The sequence below is a fragment of the Hetaerina americana genome, unplaced genomic scaffold, assembly GCF_022747635.1.
Source record: "Hetaerina americana unplaced genomic scaffold, ioHetAmer1.1.p SCAF_9, whole genome shotgun sequence".
Classification (NCBI taxonomy): domain Eukaryota; kingdom Metazoa; phylum Arthropoda; class Insecta; order Odonata; family Calopterygidae; genus Hetaerina; species Hetaerina americana.
This window is the reverse complement of record NW_027287538.1, coordinates 12,476,855-12,498,741: the sequence shown is the minus strand read 5'-3', so window position 1 is coordinate 12,498,741 and position 21,887 is coordinate 12,476,855. Positions and strand designations below refer to the sequence as shown.

General features: G+C 40.2%; 1 protein-coding gene across 1 annotated transcript in view; it reads left to right on the top strand.

Annotated features, from left to right (window-relative positions):
- Positions 1 to 21,887, top strand: part of LOC139699010 (neural cell adhesion molecule 1-like) — a 353,608-nt gene that overhangs the window by 193,016 nt on the left and 138,705 nt on the right. Inside the window, exon 7 of the mRNA XM_071598006.1 lies at positions 4,339 to 4,483. Within this exon, the coding sequence (XP_071454107.1) occupies positions 4,339 to 4,483 (145 nt within the window). The remainder of the gene's footprint in view (positions 1 to 4,338; positions 4,484 to 21,887) is intronic.

Sequence of the window (21,887 nt, the reverse complement as noted above, 5' to 3'; positions counted from 1 at the left end):
AATATTATTTTTGTTTCAAAATAATAAAGTGTTGACTATTTCAACCAAAATGTTACGTGCTCGAGGCTTAACATCGATTTTCCAACTGTCATTCACTAATTCAGGGGGGCCGTTTATTTTAATGCGCGTCCTTAACCCCCAAGCCTCTCGCACCTCGAGAAAACAAAGGTCATATCCTCCTGAGAAATTATATTCACCCCGATGATGTACATAATCGGATCCTTTACCCAACCATTGGTGAGGTTCGCGCTCAGCTTCCTCAGTTCTACGTGTGGACCTCTCAAGGCGGAAACACATCCCATGGGGTCCAACGGCCTGTGGACTCTCATTTATAATTTTTCCGTCGACTCGGAAATGGCATCGAAGGATCAAATAAAAAAATTGTGTAAAAAGTGAAAAGCACGAGAGTTTAAGGAGTTTTTAATTTTTTCGCTCATTTTAATTTTCTTCCCCAAAAAAAGGCCTTTCGAGAGGGGTTGCTCCTTTTTTTTTGTGTCGACTTGAAAAACCGTCCGTTGAAAAGTTCGGGAAACATGAGGGTAGGCGTGTCGGAGTGGGGAGGCGTTCGAAGTGTGTATGAGTGTGTTTTGTGAGAGATGACGAATATTGGTGCGGTTTCTTGAACAGGGAGTCGGAATTGAAGGGAAAAGGAATGGACCCGATATTTGCCGCAATGATGACTTTCGTGCATGTGCCATTGTCTTGCCTTAGCTCGAATGAGGCCTAGTTGGGAAACGTGAGGAATCAAACGGACGAAGAAGGCTCTTTGGCTAAGGATGACAGAGTACTGAAATGTCTAAAATCAAGATGAGATACTGCGGAAATTTTGAATGGCATGAGGTAAATAGATGAAGGATAGGTCTAATTAAAAGTCAGGCAAGGAAGGCAAGAAAGTTTATCCAAAAATACTAATTAATTAATTAAAACGGCGTGAGCCAACACCTGGTAAATATCTAATTGAAGTATACACGGCTATCAACCAGAAAATTGATTTGATGTGCGAGGATAGAGCTTGTCCAGTTTTAAAAGCCCAATGGTATGTGAATTTCTCATTTCAGAGTAATAATGGAACCAGATCCTTTCCCTATGCTGCCTATGGTTCCCCATGAAGTACTGGTACTTCACGCAATTACACTGCATTCGGTGAAGCTGATAGTGCCTAGAGGTGACACCCAGAATCGAATCAGGGCCCTTCGGTCAGTAGCCCGTTTCCCTACCCACTGGACTAAATTACCGTCATATGTAGAATAGAAGTTCTTGTTACGACATTTATATGTTTCATCTAACCCGACTGACTTTCAATGAGTACAATCAGAAATGGAAATCATTTGAGTAATTCATTTGGCATAATTACCATGATTAAAATGAAATAATATTCGTCATCAGGAATAGTTTTATTACAATGACAAAACTGTCGTGTCCTATGTAAAAGGGGGGGCTGAAGAGTAATGCAAACTTTCTTGTAGAGCGCGAACAAACACAAATAGCGAGAGCGGACAAGAAGGACATTTAGGTACAATTCTTAAGTTTCAAAATCATGTATTTATTTTTCAACATGGTCACCGTTAAGGCTAACACATTTCTCCCAACGTGTAACAAGTTTTTTCATTCCGTCACTGAAAAACTCTTCCGACTTTTCTCGAATCCAGGACTTCACAGCTGCCGTCACCTCATCGTCCGAGGTGTAATGATTAACCTTAATGTGTCTCTCGAGTTGAGGAAAAAACTGGGGGAACAAGGAGGGTGTGTAACTTGTCCCTCCATTTTTGTTTTAGCTATTCATTGTGTGTATCTGAGTGTTACCCTAGTTTTCACCTTTCCATTTCCGTATCTTTATTCAGTATTTACAAGTCCATATTTGACAGATATTTAGTTGTCTGCATATTTAAATCCGCGATTTTTAGTCCTCTAAGTAATATTATAGCATAAATATCCTCCCATATGTACTCAGTTGTAGGTAAGATGTTCTTATGATGTAATTACTTTCCCCGCCATAAGAACTTTGTTTTTTTAAATGTATAATTGATAACATTGCCTTTTTTTTTAGAAGTTGATTGAGAATTAAAATTTAAATGTGTAATCTTCACCGTGAAATTGCGGAAAAAGAAAGGATCAAGGGCGTCGAAATTATTATTAAATGTTGAACATTCTGATAAATTTAAAAATTCCGATTTTTTATTTCTTGCTGTTTCTTCCTCTCATGCATTTCAACACTTCCTCTAGCAAGAAAAATCTCAATTGACCATTTTCCTCACACTACGTCTTGAACATAGCCTTGATGACTTAACTTCAGTGAAATATTTGCCGGTCAAATGACCTAGGACGCTTACCAAATGTTAATATTGTAAATTTGAAGTATCATCTTGAAACCCAATATTCTCTGTAGAGGTATAAACTCTCCCCGTGTTTATCACCGAGGGATATACGTGCATGAGCTTTTAAATGTTGTTGATAGAATGATGACGAGGACATTCGAAGCATTTCACCCCAGCATTGCTTTATTTATTCACTTCGTTACATCGCAATAGAGGAGGTGGATTCGCTTGAAGGCTTCCTTGTTGCAACCGTTGATCGGCACGTAGAAAATGATTTCAAGCCGAAGACCTGAAGGAGCTGCTCTAGTTTCATGTATCTTCATTTACAGGCGCTCACAAGTTCGTGGAATCATTTCCTTGGGGGCATCATCATGTAACTATCATGTTCTATCATAGACTCAGTTAAGTTGTAGCATTGAATATAACTGGGAGTTATAGTATATGTTATAATACTGATTTTGTATTATTACAGTATTGCTGGGCATCAAGTGAGTTGCTAAAACAAATTTCACAAGAACTCATCCACATTTGGGAATTAAATTTTTACATGATGTCGAGGATATTTTGAAGTTTAATTTCAATCCGATAATCGGTTGGCTTTAGCGGGCGGAAGTATGACCTCAAAAACTCAGACGAAAGAGACTCTTTAAGAGGAAATGCATTGGCTGATTTGTATACATTGGCATAAAGAATTATGTCAACAGAGGAACATCTCGGTAAACATTTAAAAAATTCATATTTTTTATTTCGGGATAATCCTTGGAAGATAAATGTCTTGCGAGTTGTATAAATTATTTCAAATTTAATCCTCACGTCAAATGAAAGCAGCTCCGTAGGACTAATTCATAATTATTTTTACACAGGTTTATTAGATAATACTTCTTTTTAAATCTTAGGTATTTTCAACCTTTCAAAGTCAAATATCTTTTTTCAACAAGTTTTATCGGCTCTTCCGTGACTAATGTTCCATCTATTGATACTTATAATTCACATTTACGCTTTTAATTTGTCAAATAGGCATTTCAAAATTACGGAAAAGGTCTTTTATTCACAAATTAGAATTTTGAACCAAATTAATTTTCTCTATTGAATTAAATTGTGAGCAAAAGATAAATTTTCAAACACTATTATTTTCATTCATGAATTGCCGTTACCCCAATGATGTGCGTGGTACCCAACCACGGTTTTGGTTGGTATTTCCATGTTAATCTGATCCCAAATCGAGCAGCATATGTGTGCGGAGAAATCTGTATATTTTACCCGAAGGCCACAGAAATCGAAGAGAATAATTCCATGAAAATAAATATTTCGCATAAAACCGGGCGCCGTTTTGATTTGAACAGAAAGCTACTCACCCCTTCGAGTATATCATTAGGTGTATGTCGCAATATCGCAGCCCCTTCCCTCCACACTCCATCCCCTAATCCTTAACAGTGAAATTAGCCAATTAACAATTTTGTGCTGTTACCTACGGTAGAAAAAGTAATATTAAGGTTAATCATTTTAAGAACAACTTAAAGTAAACCCTGAATAAGTGTCTTGTAAAGTAAAGTAGAACCATGTTGTGCATAGTAACTACAATTTTAAACATTAATTTATAAGGGGTAAATGCTTTATTATTTATTGCAGCTGGGTTAAGCTAGTTTTATTTTACTTCTTTCAGTTGACCCCAGTGCCGTGGACTAGTTAGTAATAGGGTTTATCGATTTGATTCAAAGCCAAGCATCGGGAAGCTAAAGGACAGATGAGACATAGCGGCATTTTTGCCTGTATCAAGACAGGAGTACGCAGCGATGTGAATACACATTTGACAAATTTAACAGGGGTAAAAAAATATCAGCTTTGACGTTTCCGTTCACTGTGAATGATATCTTTTACCAGAATATATCCCTTTCACTCAGGAAGATGACCCGACAAAATCTGAAGCGTGTGATAATTTCTTTTTCAAGTAAAAAGGCAAGACAAGCTGTGCTCTCAACACAAATTCAATCCGAGATCTTAATTCTTTCATCTCATTTTCCAGGAGGAGGCGCGGGAGAACGCGACCGTGAGCGAGCTGAGCTTCACGCCCACCACGGACGATGACGGCAAGCACGTGACGTGCCGCGCAGAGAACCCAAACGTGACGGGGGCGTATCTCGAGGATACCTGGAGGATAGAAGTCGTCTGTGAGTACTCGGGGAATTCGCATGGGCTTCTTCAAGTGGAGTGTATTTTAACTTGCGATCACGAAGCATTTTGGTTCAGCGTCAAGATTAATTCGACCTGGATGGCACGCAACATTAACTTCAATCTTTTCAAAGATGGCATATAAATTTCGAATTAAATGATTACTACACGAATAAAAAAGTATTTCTAAAGCAAAATTTAGCCCGTCAATTACGACGACCAATGATTTAACAATCGGTTTTGTTATCCACATATCACTATTTGTGTGTTGGGAGAAATCCTATAGAGGTAGGAAAAATGGATGAAGGGGGTACTGACCGGCAGTGGGATGTTGAAGACTGTAATAGAGGGGAGAATGTGGGCAAACAAGAAAAGGAAAGGAACAGGATAGGGATGTTGGACGGGATGAAGGGAGGAAGAAAGTACTCAGAGATGAAGAGGGACTTGATGTAGAGTACGATGCGGGATTTTGTGTTTTATTAGGAATAATAAAATATTTATTTGGTAGCTCCGTCCATCCAAAAACCTACCTTAACCGGTAGATTACCTTATAATAATAAAATAATGATACCACTATATGATGGTACATTGAATTTCCAAGAGTTTTTCTACTGCCTTTTGAGTAGGTCTTAGCAATATTATTATCGGCAGTTTACCGTATGAGGTAGGTTTTAGATAGACGCTGATTGATCTTCGCTGCACAACGTATCCAACAAGACGGCAACCTAACGCCACACACTACACTATAATGCTCTTCAATTCTACATACTTCCTGCCTCATTTCATTCCGTTCAACATGTCGGTATTTTTCCTGTCCTCGCCTCGCCTGCCTAACACTCTCCCATCTATCATAACCTTCGAAATTCCCAATCAAAATGCTCGGTATCCATCTTTCCTACATTCCTTGGATTTTTTCCAGCAAAAACCCTCTCCTCCCCTACCTAAAATCCGCGCCTATCAATTTGTTTCATCGACCATGTTTTTGCTACGCCCAAACATTAGAACAAAGAACTTAGCCCTAAAATATCTATTTTTCCCCTTTCCATCTCTCGCTTAACATTCTCCAATTTCCCTGTCATCATCATTGTCCTTACATTCCACGTTCCTATTATAACTAATGTGGTCTTCTTCTTCTGCGTCGTCTGTCCTGCTGATGCCGGTTTTCCCTTGCAAGTGTTTCGTGGGATGACGACCGCGAAAGCCTTGCCTCCCCCACTGCCGGGCACGACACACAGCCGATTGGGCCGAGCCCCGTAGTTGCCAGGACTCAAAATCTCTTTAGTAACCATCATATTTATCTTGGGAGTTATAATTGAGGTGGTTTCCCGTTGCCTTCCTCAATAGTGTTTTTAACGTGACACCATCATTTACTGGCCGCCCCACTGGGGTCGGACGCCATTGCAGCTGCCTCACTGGGGACGAGACGCTGCGTGGACTACCTTTCGTCCTATATTAAATTATATTTATACTATACTATGTCCTTCACGCCGTTCTTTTTTGGATAATAGAATAAATAAAATTATATCGGAAGGGGAATCTCCTCCCTTTCACCTAGAAACATTGGATTGACTACTCACAGATCGCAGCATGTGAAAACTTGAATTTATCAATGTGAAATGAGGCCTCGTCATGTATCCATAACTTCCGCAAACATTTTTTGGTGATTAAATGATGACGAAAACGTTTTAAGTTACATTGGAAAACGTTGCTTATTGACTAAGTGAGTACAATGATGTAATGGTATGTTATCAGGTTTTGAAAATGAATGATATAGTTCCTTTCGTAAATACAATTTCATCCGTTATTGACAAACAAAATCTCTTTTAATCTAATAACTTACCGTTGCTTAACTTTAGCTTTCCTTTCACTTCCGCTGCTGTGGAACATGAATAAAAGTAAATAAAATTATTATTTCCCCCCATTTTTACACGCAAGAGATTCTGATGTCATGGAAAAGAGTGTACATGAATTGCACAAATAAATCTCATCGTAATCGGAGGAAAAATTAAACGCCTATATTTTTTTTACTTGTTTCATTTCATTATACGTACTCCAGGGTTTTGAATGCAAATGCCCCGTGCTTTTGGGTCCATTTCGGGGTGGGATAATTTTTTAACTCTCCAGGGCCTTCGCTTTTTTTATATTTGCTTGCTCTTTTGTAGGAATAATATAAAGAACCCATTAGTGATGATACGGCCGCCCGGCAAAGAGGAAGACCTGCGTGTATGTGTTTTTGTGTGTATGAGTGAGGGAGAGAACACAAGTGGGATTCCCTGGCATCCCCTCACCTCTCATGTAATTTCTTTTTACTTGGAGGGAAAAAGGGGAAGGGAGGGGGTGGGTGGTGTAAGACATGGGATTTTTGTGTGCCGCGCCTTTCATCCGAAAAATTAATACCCACAGAGAGAGAGAGAGAGAGCGGAGAAATTCAGCGCTTCAAGTCCAAGGGGACGAAGCGGTGAGGGGCGGCAGTGCTATCTTTTTTTTCGAGCAATTTTTGTGAAATATTTTTTGATTTTTTGATCCCTTCAAAAGGAATGCGTGCAAGCAGTCTACGCTACCCTCCTTCACTCCCCGGAACCCATATAATACCTGAACGGGCGGAGTGAAGAACGGGGAGGTGAATGTTTTTTTTATACCTCATCCTTTCCTCTCCCTCCGACCAGACTACTATCTTATGGGCTCCACCCGCCCACCCCCAACCCTTCCTCTTTTCAAGGATTAATGTTTTTTATACTTCATTTGAAGGGACGACGAAAGAGAAGCAGAGAGTTGGAGAGAGTAAGAGAGAGAGAGGGAGACTGTGGAGATATATTTATACATATTCATTTCCGTTTCGCGTATTCTTTAGCCGGGCGGTGTCGAGTATAGGGGTGGGTAGGAGATAGCGTTGAGGGTTGGAGAACGAGCATGGTCGGGAAAGTTTTCTCGTATACATCCAGTCCCTCTCACACTCCGCCTTACGACCGCATACCTTGATTTTTTTATTTCGATTCGGATTCGGATATACAACGGAGTAAAGAACGGGGGGTGATGGGATGTTCGAAGACCGTGTCCTCCCGCCTGTCGGGCCTCAATCTTTCTAGCTACCCTGCGAAATGTACCGTCCAATTTCCAACCCTCATATCATCCCTATCACACATCCCCCTTCCCCAAGAGTTCCGGTCGGGAGAGCATACTTTTCGCCTTTCCCCTGACTCTACTCTGGCCACCGAAAGGGTGCGAGTTTGGGGTCCAATGTTACCCCCTCCCCCTCATCCACGCCATAGCGTTTTGAGTCGGTGGGTGTTGCAAAGACCAATGAATTTATTACTCTTTGAAGAATAGCCAGCCACTTGGGCAGGCTCGCGAATTCCTCGCCCTCGTTCCACAATCCGCCCTTCCCCCCTCTCATTCGAATTCACCCCCCCCCACTCCCGGTCGGCCCCAGCTTTGGAACCCCCACTTAATCCTTCCCTCGCCGCCCGCCCTTCCCTGAATGTGCACCCGCTTGCACACATATCCATTACTATTATTTTTTTCACCCTTCTCATCCTCTTCCCAAAAACTCCTTTCCTCCCCCCCTTACCACCCTCTATCCGCACCTCTGAAACCCCCCACCCCCCTGATCCGGCTTTTTCTCTCCCTTCTCGCAACATTTGTCACTGGAATTTTCTGCTTTTAGAAAAAAATGTTTGTGCATGTGTGTGTGTGTGAGGGTGTGTACGTGGGGTGTGGGTGGAGATGTATGCATATGTGTGTAAGTTTATGTATGTGCATGCATGTATATATATATATATATATATATATATATATATATATATATATATATATATATATATATATATATACAAAGCATTCATCTACCCACCCACCTCTCCCTAACTATTCTCTCGTTGCCTTTCGGTCGAAACAAAAGGAACCATGCCCCGTTTGTCACTTCTCCGCGTTTTTTCCTTGTTATTTCATTCGCGCCATTCTGCGACTGTTGGAGCGTCCATAGAGGGTGGGAGGGCTGGGGATGGGTGTGATGGAGGGTGGGTTTGGGGCGACGGGTGGAGGGGAAGGAGAAAGCGTACTCAAGCTCCGTTTCTCACTCCTCCTCCTGTTTCAAACCTTGGTCCAGCCTTCGGACCGCCACCTCCATTCCCATGGTTTCACACACACACGCACACAAACACATATGCCATCGCCCCCTCCCTCGCAACTCCACCGTTTTCTTTCATATATATATATTTTTTCATTTTAACAGTTTTCGACTCCGTGCGACGCCGTGTGACGCTGGGCGTATTTCTTTGAATACGGACGAGCGAATCTCTTCCTCCACTCCCTCAATTTTTTTTTCCGAAACCCAAAAGTTTTAATTTTAACTTTTTTTTATCGTTCGTTACTCGGCTTCCTTTTATTTCACTTTTTTTTAACCGGTGGAATTTCCGGAATCCTGTCGTGCCGTGGATATGACGACGCATAATTCAAGTCCAATGCATTGTCGTTTTTTCCCGTTTCCTCCCTAGAAAAATGCGGACGTCCAATTTTTCCCCGAATATTCCTTCTGTCTCCTCTCTCTCTCTCTCTCACTCTCTTTCGCCTGATCTCACTCCTCGGTTCCCTCGTCGCTATCCGCTTGGCCCTCCCACTCATCTCTTCCTCTCCCCCATTTCGGTCCGAATTTCTTTATTTCCGTCACCGTCCGAAGATACGATTAATTCCCTTCGATTCGCCATTGGGAGTCGTGAAATACGGCCCCGTCGGCGGTTCAAGGGGACGCAGCAGGGGGGGGGGGGATGCGAATTTATTCATTTTTCGTTCTCGCGGGGGAGAATCATTGAATCGTGCGGTCAGAATGAAATCAATTGTTATTGTTACTTCACCCGAATGGCGTCGGGTGTCGGAGCAGTTGTATGCGTAAACGAAGGGAACGGATTTTCTTTATGGGACGGACGAGGAAGGTGGAAATGTTTCAAATTTCTCCTCGAGAAATTTTTATTGAATCAAACCCCATGTAATCACTTTTTTGTATGAAAATGCATCCCCCTTGATCGCAGCCCCCAATGATGATCAAACGACGAAATGATGATCAATTACGACTTCAACACTGTCATCGTCATCATTTTTTGACAAAACTTGTTATAAAAATAAAAAATATCTCAAATAGATCGACTCGTTTAATGGTGAATAACAATTTTGCCCGTAACACTTTATAATGATTTATTTTGAGTTATTCTCTCCTTTCAAAACCTGTTTTATGGAAATGAAAAGAATTTTTTTCTATTCCATCATGCTTTTTATGCAATGAATATTTTGAAAGTATAATTTATAGTTAGCTTATGATATAATTTCATTTTATTCCTGCAATATAAAATGAATAAAAAATAGTGGTAACTTCGCGCATGAAGTTGAACAGTCATGTGTGCTGCATCAGAGCAATATTCACTTCCAAAGGTTTGGAGAAAATTAAAATAAGTCAGCACAAAAGAAAGTGCCTGATTCATGATACAGGTAAATTGATTTAAAATTTCATTTAAGGGTAATTGCTCAAGATACCCGATGTTCGTTCCAATCATACATTCGTAAAATGTATCTTTTAAGTAGTGATAGGTTAATAGATTTCAGTAAAATTAAAATTTTAAAAAATAAAATTCCCATTAAAAAGTCTTAATATTGAATAGATAGAGAAGTGGAATTTTTTATTAAAAAGGCTTATTTTTCTCCAGCCATGGCAATATACCTCTACTCTCATATTTAAAAAAATTCATCAGCAGGCTAAATTTCCTTCCTACCATACCGTAGAACGATAATAAAATTTACATCTGGAATATATTTTGAGCCCAAAAACAATGAAAAATATTTTAAAATGGTGTACAGTTTATCCAAATATTTTAGTGATTTTTAGCCAAAATTATTAGATTTCCCTTGAGTTGATTAGTAAGTAAAATAATTGGTAATTTTGGCATTTAGCTAATAATTACTTTTCCTCTGTCAAGTCTAATGCTGAGGTTATTAGATCATTAATAGTTTTTATATCGGTGCACAATAAAAGCAACCGACTTGCAAATCAAAGAAAAGTAAACAATCAACTGAACTAATGGAAATAAACTAACATTCACCATGTCTAAAGAGTTATATTTGCTACGAGTTAAATTTATAACACTAAGGTGAATAATTCAAACGCATGCGTTTTTAGAGAGTAAACGTTTCCCTTTTTAAACATCATAGTTTGTCATATCCTGGAAGGAATGCCTGCAAACGAGAAAAAGACGGCCCTGGTTCAAGGAAATTAAAGAAGGGAGAGCTATAAAGAAAGGCAAAAAAATGGTGACTCTGCATTTCCACACAAGGGGCGCAAATTATTGAAATCGGCTCCTTAAATAATAACTCTGCAGGTGTGTACACCCACTCTCACATGCAATCTTTGGCGAATCATAGCCGACGCCGGTGGCAGCAATGGGGCAGCGATTTGAACGCCATTTAGCACTGCGAAATAACCTCCGTTTCCCCGTCCCTGGCCGTCCTCTCCCCACTCTTCCTCCTCTCCTCCCGCTGCCTCGACGATTTCCTCGTGTTCATTATTTTTTGCTCTCCGAAGGAATGCCCGGACGGCCGCGTCACGAAAACACCCGTCCCTTCTCTCCCTTCCTTCTCCCTTCCTTCTCCCGCCGTCCGCCTCCCTGCCTCTCACTCATTGCCCCTATTTCCCGCTCCCCCCCCCTGCCCGCACCAACCGTTTAACACCATATACCCTCCCCCTTAGCCCCGTCCCAGACCTCTCCCTACTTCCCCGCATTCTCTCGGACAAATGTTTTTTTTTCGCTCCCATCTCTAGTCCTCCAGATTTTAAGCTCTTTGCCCCTTCCTTTGGCAAAAGGGCTCCTCACAACCCCGCCCCTCCCCCGCCCCTGATTCGCGGCGCATACCGTAGTCAACATTCCTGACCGAACCTCGCCTCACCCCCTCCCACAAACTCCCTTTTTCCAGAGGTGCCTCCCGCGTCCTGCCTCCTTTTTCCCTGTCCTCGTGAGGGGGTGAAAATGGCGAGAGAAAAATTGTAGATCATGGGGCCAGAGGAGGAGAACCTATGACCTCCGTCAACTCCTCCATCCGCAGCTCGGCAGAATTCGCTCTCACTCCTACAAGTCGCGGGTCGGTTCATTTTTTTATTTTTACTTTGCGAAATAAAATCAATAACACCTTCTATTTTGGCACTCGATTTTAGCATCATCTCGCATTTCATGAATCCGTGGCTGATTGAGAAAATTAGACGCAACAGTCTTGGGGTATTCTTGTTTGGTGTGTCTGACGAGGAGATGGCCTATCGTCAGTGTTCTTCGTCATCTGTTGGTAATATTATTACCTGGAAGAGACTTCTCAAATAATCTATAATGCATGCTCCTAGTAGTAGTATTCACGGGAGGCGACGGATGACTGAGTTCATTTGCGCCATTAGGGATGGACCGGAAAAGATGAAGGGTGAAGATATACCCGGCGTTATCGGCAATAGTTTACTGTTTACGACAGGCGCCAAGGGTTCCGCAGTTTAACGCCACATCCGACGGACGGCGTACTCACTCCCTCAAAGCGCCTTTCACAAAGCACCACAAGTAGGGATCGAGGCACCCCTGAAAAATATTCAACAACGACGGGATACAAACCCGGGCCCTCTGGGTGGGAAGCCAGTACGATAGCCACCGCACCATCTCGATCCCCATGATGAACAGATTTTTGGCATTAATATGGCATGAATATTAACGTACCTACGACGGTGATCTGAAAAGTTCTCGGCGTGATGTTGAAAATGACAATTTACGAGTATGTTTTATTTTTCGACATAACTGCTTTTAATATTACAATAATTCGTTGTCTCAGGCGTGACTTCATGGAATCGACTTAACATAATGAAAGGAGAAACTTTGTAATTCCACATAGATTATAATAATAAAAGACCTAGGTTTCGACGTGGCACGTCATCATCAGGTACATTTTGTAAAGAAGACAGAGAATATATAGTCACACAAATTGGGGGGGGTGGGTTGGGGGGGGGGGAAGGCGAGAAGAGACACAACTCCCCGGTCTGAGGTGAGGGTTAGGGGGTGGAAGAATCTATGTGGAATTACAAAGTTTCTCCTTTCATTATATTTAATATTACAATATTTATTCCAGCGGCGTTCCAGTTCCATCAACCCGTCTCTGAAGTGTTCTTCCGAAAGTTCTTGAAGTACTTTTCCACAGCGGATGATATTTCATGAATATATATTTAGTTTTCTATTTTCTTCCATTTTTATGTTCAAAATAAGAAACCTTCAATTAGATCTTTTCTTTATTTAGATATTTTGTTACCTTGCCAGCCACCGCTAGAGTGTGTGGCAGGGGGTGAATACGCACCAGGCTGATATTTACCCGAATATGACCCTCCCGCGGTCGGACAGTGTTATTCTGATACCCTATTGTTCATGGAAAAAAGCACACCTTAAATCTATGTTCTAGTCTTAAGCTCTCTAATTTTATTGACATGATTTCTTATACCGTAGTATGATGGGGGTAATAATACATATTCAACATCACTCCCATAGAGACATTCTTCCAATTTTTGCGAGAACTTCAATTTATAATTTAACCTTCACTCCGAGAGTGATTCCTAGCCTAACTCCTCTAATATTATGGATACGCTACTAAGTTTATTATATCAATGTTTTACAAATCTAGCTCCTCTACGCTGCACACGATCCAATCCGGCAATCAATTCAACTTCATGAGGATCCCATACACTTGCAGCATATTCTAAATGAGGACTAATCAGCGAAAGATAACATTTCTCCTTGACCTTTTCATCACCTTTGACCAGTACTCTTTTTATAAATCCTAATGTTTTGTTAGCTTTTCCACATATTCCCCGTATGTGTTTCACTCAGGAGAGGTCCTGAGTGAGGATAACGCCAAATTATTTATTAACTGAGTCTAAACATTCCACTTCGGTGTTCCAGATGAAGTTTGCGTTCCAGAAGGAATTGATCTTTTTCCAAATATTATCACTACACATTTTTTTAAGTTTAATTTTAATTACCAAGTGTCGCATCAGCGTTATATGGAATTAAGGTCATCTGTTAAAGCTGCTGTGCCCTCAGGATTACGGATATCACTGTAAACCACTCGGCACATCGTCGGAAAATATACGTACCTCACTAGTGACTACGGATTCAATTGTGTTAACGTTAAGTTGGAATAAAAGTTGTCAGATCATGAACGAAAATCGCAAGTTGTGTCTCGCAGGATCAACCCTTTCGGAAACTGCTGATTTTTTATTAATAACTCCTAATTATCGCGGTGTCTCACGATCGAACTGCAAACTATTTGTTCCATAACCTTGCACGTAATGGATGTGAGGAAAACAGGTCTGTAAATACTTGGTTCCTCTTTGTCTCCGTTTTTTTTTATTATTGGTTTTACGTTAGCCGTTTTCCAATCTCGGTAACCTTGTGATCTACCAGCCACTTCTTAAATATGATTTGTAGAAACGGTCCAATTTCCGTGGCTAGATTATTTATTATAATAGGGGTACTTAATAGGAACCGGAGGATTTATTAGGGTTAATATTTTTCAGCAAAAGTTCTATTCCATTAAATGATTTTTCATTTGTGGGCATTGCTTAGCCAGCACGATTTGGTAAGCTATCGGAGACATTCGGTCACATTGGTGAAGACGCTTTGAAAGAAAGAATTCATTGAGTTAGCCTTATCCAAACTGCTGGTTACTCTTTTGCCTTTAACATTTATGAGTAAGGTAGCGGTTGACTTTTTTCTCTGAACCTCTGACGTATGACCGAAATGCTTTCGAACTCTCTTTCAAACTTTCCTCAAATCTTTTCTTTTCGTCGCTAGAGATATCATCCCTAACATTTTTCGTTTTGGCACGACATAGCCTTTGATGTCGCAATACTTTCCTAACATCCGCGTTGTACCATCTAGATTCCGTGTCACCTTTAATAAATTTACTGTGAATTAACATGCTGACGGCCGAGAGCGTGATTTCAAGGAAGTCGTTCCACGTATCCTCAGAATTTCGATGATTTTTATCTTCCTTAAAATTTTTAAATTGACTCCGTAGCACGGAAAAAAGGAAACTCCAGGTACTCTACAAATCTAAGTGATCACTAGGAAAATCTGTTTGAGTCCTAGCTCGTATTTTAGTGTGCGGGGGCCGTTCAGAATATAACTTGCGTTTTGTGCGTAGCGGGTCTGCTTTCAAAAGTTTTTGCGTCCAGTTTTATTAGGCTAGAATAGTACTCCAATATAAATAGTAAATATTTCACCTTTTTCAAGATAGTCGATCAAAAAGATTCCTTTTTCGACCGCAAAAAACCGACACCATGATTTTTCTCAACAATGTTTTCATTAACAATTCCACATATCTACTTAAGTACAGCAATCTTTCAAAATCATATCGTGCACTTTTTCGATGATAATCGGTGTGGTTGCAGTTTTCGGACGTCCGTCACTGGTATCTTCGGGGAGAAACGTTAAAACTCGGCCACTCATATCTTCACAGTGGAAATTGAAGGAGAAGAAACCTCATTGCACAGGTGCAATCCTCGAATTAATTTTGGTTGACTTTAAACCTTCTTTTACGAAAAATTTCATCACTGCACAATACTTGATTTTTTTTTATTTCTAACAACACATGCACCGCAGCTAATTCAAAACTGCCTACATTTAACATCTGCATGGATGGCAATTTCCCACTGCATCTGCTCACAGTTGTGGCAACTCAAGAGAAAAAGCATACGAGATACATTTATGAACGAGGTCGAAAACCTTTTTGACCATCATCGTTTATTTCCCAGTACCCTGGAAAAGCGATCAAAAGACAAGTCAAACATAATGTTCTTTTCAAATAATATTAGAATTGAAGTGTTTTGTAATTCTCCAATAGGAAAACAAGCTAATTAAAAGTATCAACTTTTCGCGTAGGTTATTTGTACTCTTATTGGATTGATTGCCGAATTGCATCGCATGCTGGATAGAGGAGCCAGATTTGCAACACATTTTAATGATGAACGATGTTATGATAGTAGCGTATCCAAAATATTAGAGCAGCTAGACTGGGAATTACTCAAGGAGCGAAGGTTAAATTACAGATTATCCCTTGTACCAATTGGAAGGGCGTCTTTTTAGGAGTGATATCGAAAACGTATTATTACCCCCAAAGTACTACGGTAGGAGAGATCATGCCAATGAAAGTAGAGAGGTTAAGTGTAGAGAGATATATTTAAGATGTGATTTTTTCCGCGAACGATAAGGGATCAAAATAACACTGTCCGACCTTGGAAGGGTCATATTTGGGTCAAAATTAGTCTGGTATGTATTCACACCCTGCTACACACCCTGGCGGTGGCTTGCAGAGTACTTAAATGTCTAAATATATATATATATATACACATATACATATATATGTATATATATATATATATATATATATATATATATATATATATATATATATATATATATATATATAACCAATTGGTTTCTTTATTTTGTATCATCATAATTACTTACCGGCTGAAAAGAAAAATGAAAAAGATTACTCTTTTCTTAACAAATCGACTTATATTTGCATGTGAATATCCTGGTCGTATAATTATAAATATATTCCGCAGAATAATTAGCAAACTAGAACTGATTGCGTCTGTTTACTTTAAATCCGATCATTTAATTAGAAAGCAAATTGTGTCACGAATGAAAAAAATCTACAGACATGAACAATGCATTTTCATGCAATTTCTAATATATATCTCAATACATGTCGTAGAAATATGAACTCTACGATAATGTTTTGACGGCGATTTATTTTTGAAATAAAATGTGCATTATGTAATATCGTTATGGGAAGAGGAAAGAGATTATCTAGCATGTGAAACACATTCATGGGGAGCCAACAATTTTGTGTTCATAGTCAGGTATATTTAACCGCATATATATGGGAACATTTATGTAGCCTCTTTGAATAAATGTGTAATTCTCACTTAAATATTGGTATGAGAGTATTTTTTCTAAAAAAATATGGCATTTTGTCGAATCAAGGACAAATATAGCAACCGGTAGAATTATTAACTAACACATGGAACAGCGATCCTAATTTCTGAATATTTCCACCTTAGTTCAGCGGTATTAGGTTTACTTTACATATCCCTGACCGTCAATATCTAATAGAGGCCCATAATATTAGTTTATAACATTTTCGATAATTTTTTGCATCAATTAGAATCGGAATACTATTTAAATTACGAATGGTTTCCCCAACTGATGCTTCAATTAATTTACTAAATGTAGTGCATAAATAAAGTCACAACTGTTAATGTGAATATTGATGCAGCAGATTGATGTCGTACAATTCCATCTCTCTCCTCACCTGTTAAAGGCATATTTATGGGATGGGAGGTTCGTTGTATCTTCTTAATAAAACTTTGACGATCACAGTTTAGGCAAATGTCCCTATTTTAATTCGTCAAAGTATTCTGCCAGTTACAGTAAGATTAGGATTATTAGTTCTCAAGTCCCTGATGCCCGTGAAACTTTCAACTTTTCCCTCATCTAAGAACGCAACAAACCGTAAAGTCCTGGAATTGGTACTTCTTTAAATTAGTTTTCCTCTACTCTGTCTCCTCCTCTCTCTGAAACTTAAACTTTGAAGATATATCAGATACATTTCCCAGGTGACGTCGCCGGACAATTTGTGCTTACAGTGTTTGCGCTCACTTAGCCTTCCACCAGAATGTCGACCAAGGACAAACATTTTCCCTGTTTTCACTCGAGTATCACCAAAAAAATGCTTCCTGAATCACCGCTGCAAAAACTTTCTCCACTGTTTCCTGTTCTGCATAGGTGTAGGCATATGTTTATGTTTCTGTATTGTGTCCGTCCACAAGCAACTATATTAAAAAACGCATTTAGGTACATGCATGAGTATATTTAATATAGATATCTACAATAATATAAATAATCTACACATGCCTGTGCATCGATATTACGTGCATACTCATTCACGAGAATCCACGCGGGCATGGAAATCTCCCCCCATTTCTTTGTGAAAACAGGGAGAGTTTATTTTCTCCATTTCCCGATGTCCTCATTTTAAAAACACGCCCACTTTTATTTAAATATGCAAGATAAGTATATTGAAATATGGTTGTGTGTGTGTATGAGAGTATATACTCGCAAATACTAAATATATACGGCGTGTGAAATTCACACATCTGGGTAGGAGGGCCAGTTCCTGTACCTCCTATGATTTCCCAGGAAGATCTTATGCCCGAATAACCAGGCAGCTTGGCTAAAACTGAGTGTGCTCGAAGGCATTCAAAATCTGTAATCTACATTTACATGAATAGCCTGCGAGCCACCAAAAAGGTGTGTGGCAGGGGGCGCATCACCAGGAGAACAGGGTAAGGATTGAGGAGGTTAGGATTTTTCAAATGGATGTGGGAAGTGGGGGTAACCTGCAAACAAAAAAAAATATATATATATATATATATCCATGCGCAGTCCCTACTTTGTAAGTTAATACTTATTGTGTCGAGCTGACTCCTGGGAAATTTCGATTACAAGCATTCTGGTCTCTTATTGTTCTTGGAAAAAAATTGGACATTTTCAACCTGTCAGTCTTGTATTCTATCTCTCTAATCTTATATTCGTGATCTTTTCGCCTGTAATACGTTGGGGTTCGTATTATGTCCTTAGTGTAATTAGAAAAGGACCCATATTTAAATGTTTTTAATTTTAATCTAATTCCAAAGAAATTGCGGGAGATGCCGCAACAGTAACTTTTAACGGAGTCATCCGCTAATCCAGCTAGTAATCGAGCCAGCTCGATAGCCAGTTAAGCTATAGAGGACGCCTCGATAGCTTAACTGGCTAAAGCACTCGACCGGATATTGAGGCATCTGGGTTCAAATCGCAGTCAAGGCGAATGATTTTTACACTCCGAAATTGTTGCATTGACAAGTTTAATCTATATTGTAAACGCCGCATAGAATCCCAGCCTAAACTTTCCAGCAAAGTAGTTACGCTACTGCGCTTGTCATAACAATGTTTGACAAATCCTGCCCCCCTTCGCTGAACTCGATCTAATTCCGAAATCAAATTTATCTCTTGAGGATCCCATATACTGGCAGCATACTCAAGGTGGGGTCTGACTAAGGTAAGAAAACATTCACTTTTTCGTCGCATTTACCTAGCACTGTTTTTAAATATCCCATTTTTTTTATTAGCACGACCGCATATTTCTCGTATGTGCTTTCCCCAGGACACCCTACCCTGCAATAAGTCCTCTTCAATTCCTCATAATTCCTTCCTCCTTTTATTACGTCCAACATACCTATGCTACTCCTTATCCTTATCCCATTTTCTAACGTTCTCTCCTCAATCACAGTCTTTTTTATTTCGCATTTATCATGTACCCTGCAGGCCACCGCTAGGGTGTATGGTAAGTGGTGAATACACACCAGACTAATTGTGACCCGAATATGACCCTACCGCGGTCGGGCAATGTCATTCTACTCCCTCATAGTTCGTGGAAATAACATCTTTAATCTGTCCTGCACTTGACGACAAAAACGTCTTCAACATCCCATTCCAAATGAAAGGGCTCTGAATGTTTCATTACCGCCTCCTTTGAATTTCTGTCTACAATTCTCTCTCCTCCTTTACCATGCTTCATTGTTTGTCCATTTCAACTTTTCCATCCCGATCCACTACGGCATTTCAATTGGTTCCAAAGCACCCCTTTCGTTTTGCTTCAGTGATAATGTTTCAACGCTGCACAAATTCTCGGTCTATAAAAAAAGTTATGACTTCTGGTAATATTCTTACTTAGAGGCTGTGTCATCAATAGTGTACCACTGGTGACTGTTTCTTTGCTTGACCCAGCGTTTCTTCACACGTCCGTACTACTTTTGCCATTGCGTTACAGAACACCTCAGAGATTGGCAAATCATAAAACCTCCTCTAATTAACGAGCTATTTTAGCATGTAACTTAGCTTTTCTCTTTCTCATAAATTGCATGATTACTTTTATTTTCATGCCATTTCTATCGGACTGGCTTTCCAATGGGCTCACCCTTGTGTTTGCAAACCTTTGGCTAACTGACAAACAAACGCTTGGTCATCAGAAGACCGAAATGATTTAATGAAGTTCCAACCAATTTCCAATCCTACCTTAAGCTCTTTCCATTCCTCTCTTAGCTTTGCCTCCACATATTATACGTTGCACAGTACAGGTAACCCTGTTGTATTCCTATTCCTAACATTACCCGCCCGGACTCAATACATTCTATAATTCTACCAAATTGACATTATCGAATCTACCTTTTAGAGATCTACGCAACCGATAAAGTGTATGTGTGTATGCATTGCTTCGTTATATAGTTGTGTTTAAAAATGGAATGTAAAAAGAATATCGTGATGCATATACACGGTGAAAGCTTCGGAGTCACGAAGCGGCTTCTTAGAAAAAGGCGTCCACCGTCCGAGAGTGCCACAAGTTGAGGGGTAGAGTGTTTGACTTCTTAGATCGGATGGCCCGGGTTCGATTTACGGGCAAACCTCTCTGGGTAACTGCAGCTCCACCCAAGCTATGTGATTTTTCGGGTACCAAATCTTCCTGGGAAACCATAACTGGCACAGGGACAGGAACTGGCCTCCCTACCCTGACGTGTGAATTACACACGCCGTCGGGCTCAGTACTGAGTGAACTTTACCATCACCGACCTTCGAATTGATTATTGCGTCTTTAGTTTATATAAACGTACATCATATATATATATATTGTTATTGTTTATTTATTATTTGGTAATCTACCGGTTAAGGTAGGTTTTTGGATGGACATAATTACTAATTAAATAATTTGTGACCCGTAGCAAAACACCACATCCTACTTTGCATCAGGCCCCTTTCAGCTCTGAGTACTTTCTTCCTCCCTTCATCCCGTCCAATAGCCCTATCCTTTTCCTTCCCTTTCCTCGTTTGCCTAACATTCTCCCCTCAATTACAGTCTTCAACATCCCACTACCGGTCAATACTCCCTTTAGCCACTTTTCCTGCCTCCATAGGATTGCTCCCAGCAAACCCCTCTCTTCGCCCACCATACCAAATACTTCCTCGTTTGTTTTCTTCTCTGTCCATTCCATATTCTCCATTCTTCTCCACACTCACATTTCAAAAGCCTCCAGTCTACGTCTATCCTCCTGCTTCATCGACCACGTTTCCGCGCCGTACGCTCCATATCAAAGTTTTGACGAGTCCTTTCTTTTAACATCCTTACTCAACGTCCCCGTCATCAACTCCTTCCTCCAGGTGAAAGCCTCATTGCCTAGCGCAATTCTTCTCCTTACGTCCCTACTACTTTGACCGTGTTGGTCCAAAACACTACCGAGATACGTAAACTGTTCTATCTGCTCTAATTTTTGCCCTCCTATTTTAATGTTTAGCTTAGCCTTTTTCTTTCTAGAAAATCGCATAACCTTTGTTTTATTAATATTGATTTTCATCCCATACCTGTCGCACTGAATTTCCAATTCACTAAGAATGCTTGCAACCCCTTGGCTGACTGACAAACTAAAACATGGTCATCAGCAAACCTAACTGATTTTATGAATTCCCCGCCCACTTTTATTCCTACCTCGAGTTCTTCCCATGCCTCTTTGATCATTTCCTCTGCATACAGGTTGAACAGCAACGGCGATAATGGGCAACCCTGCCTTAAACCTCTTCCTAACACTGCCCAACCGGACTCCCCGTTCCCCACTCGCACCTGAGCAGTCTGAGACATGTACAGGTTGCGAATTAGCTTCCTTTCCCTCCAATCTATTCCTATTTTCTGCTGAATATTCATTAGTTTTTCCCAATTCACTCTATCAACCGCTTTTTCGAAATCTACGAAACAGGCAAATGCCTCCTGGTTGTGTTCTATATTCCTCTCGATTAATAATGACATTACTGCAATGGCATCACGCGTACCTCTCCCCTTCCTAAACCCGAACTGGTCATCCCCTAAGTAATCATTTGCCCTACTCTCTATCCTTTTTTTCATGATCCTGAGAATAACTTTAGCTGCGTGGGATATCATACTAATTGTCCTGTAGTCCTCACATGACGTGGCCTTTACCTTTTTCGGAATAGGAACTAAAACTGATCTAACAAAGTCTTCCGGCCGGATTCCTTCCTCATAAATACCATGGATCAGCCCATTTAGCCTCCCCCTCCCACATTTTCCTAAGCATTTTAATAGTTCCGCGGGAATAATAACCACCCCCACGTCCTTATTTAGTTTCATCTCCCTTAATGCCCTTTCTATCTCATGGTCTAGTATGCCTGGACCTAAGCTATCTTCCTCTACATCATGTTCCTTTTCTATGTCTTACTTTGTTGGTCTATG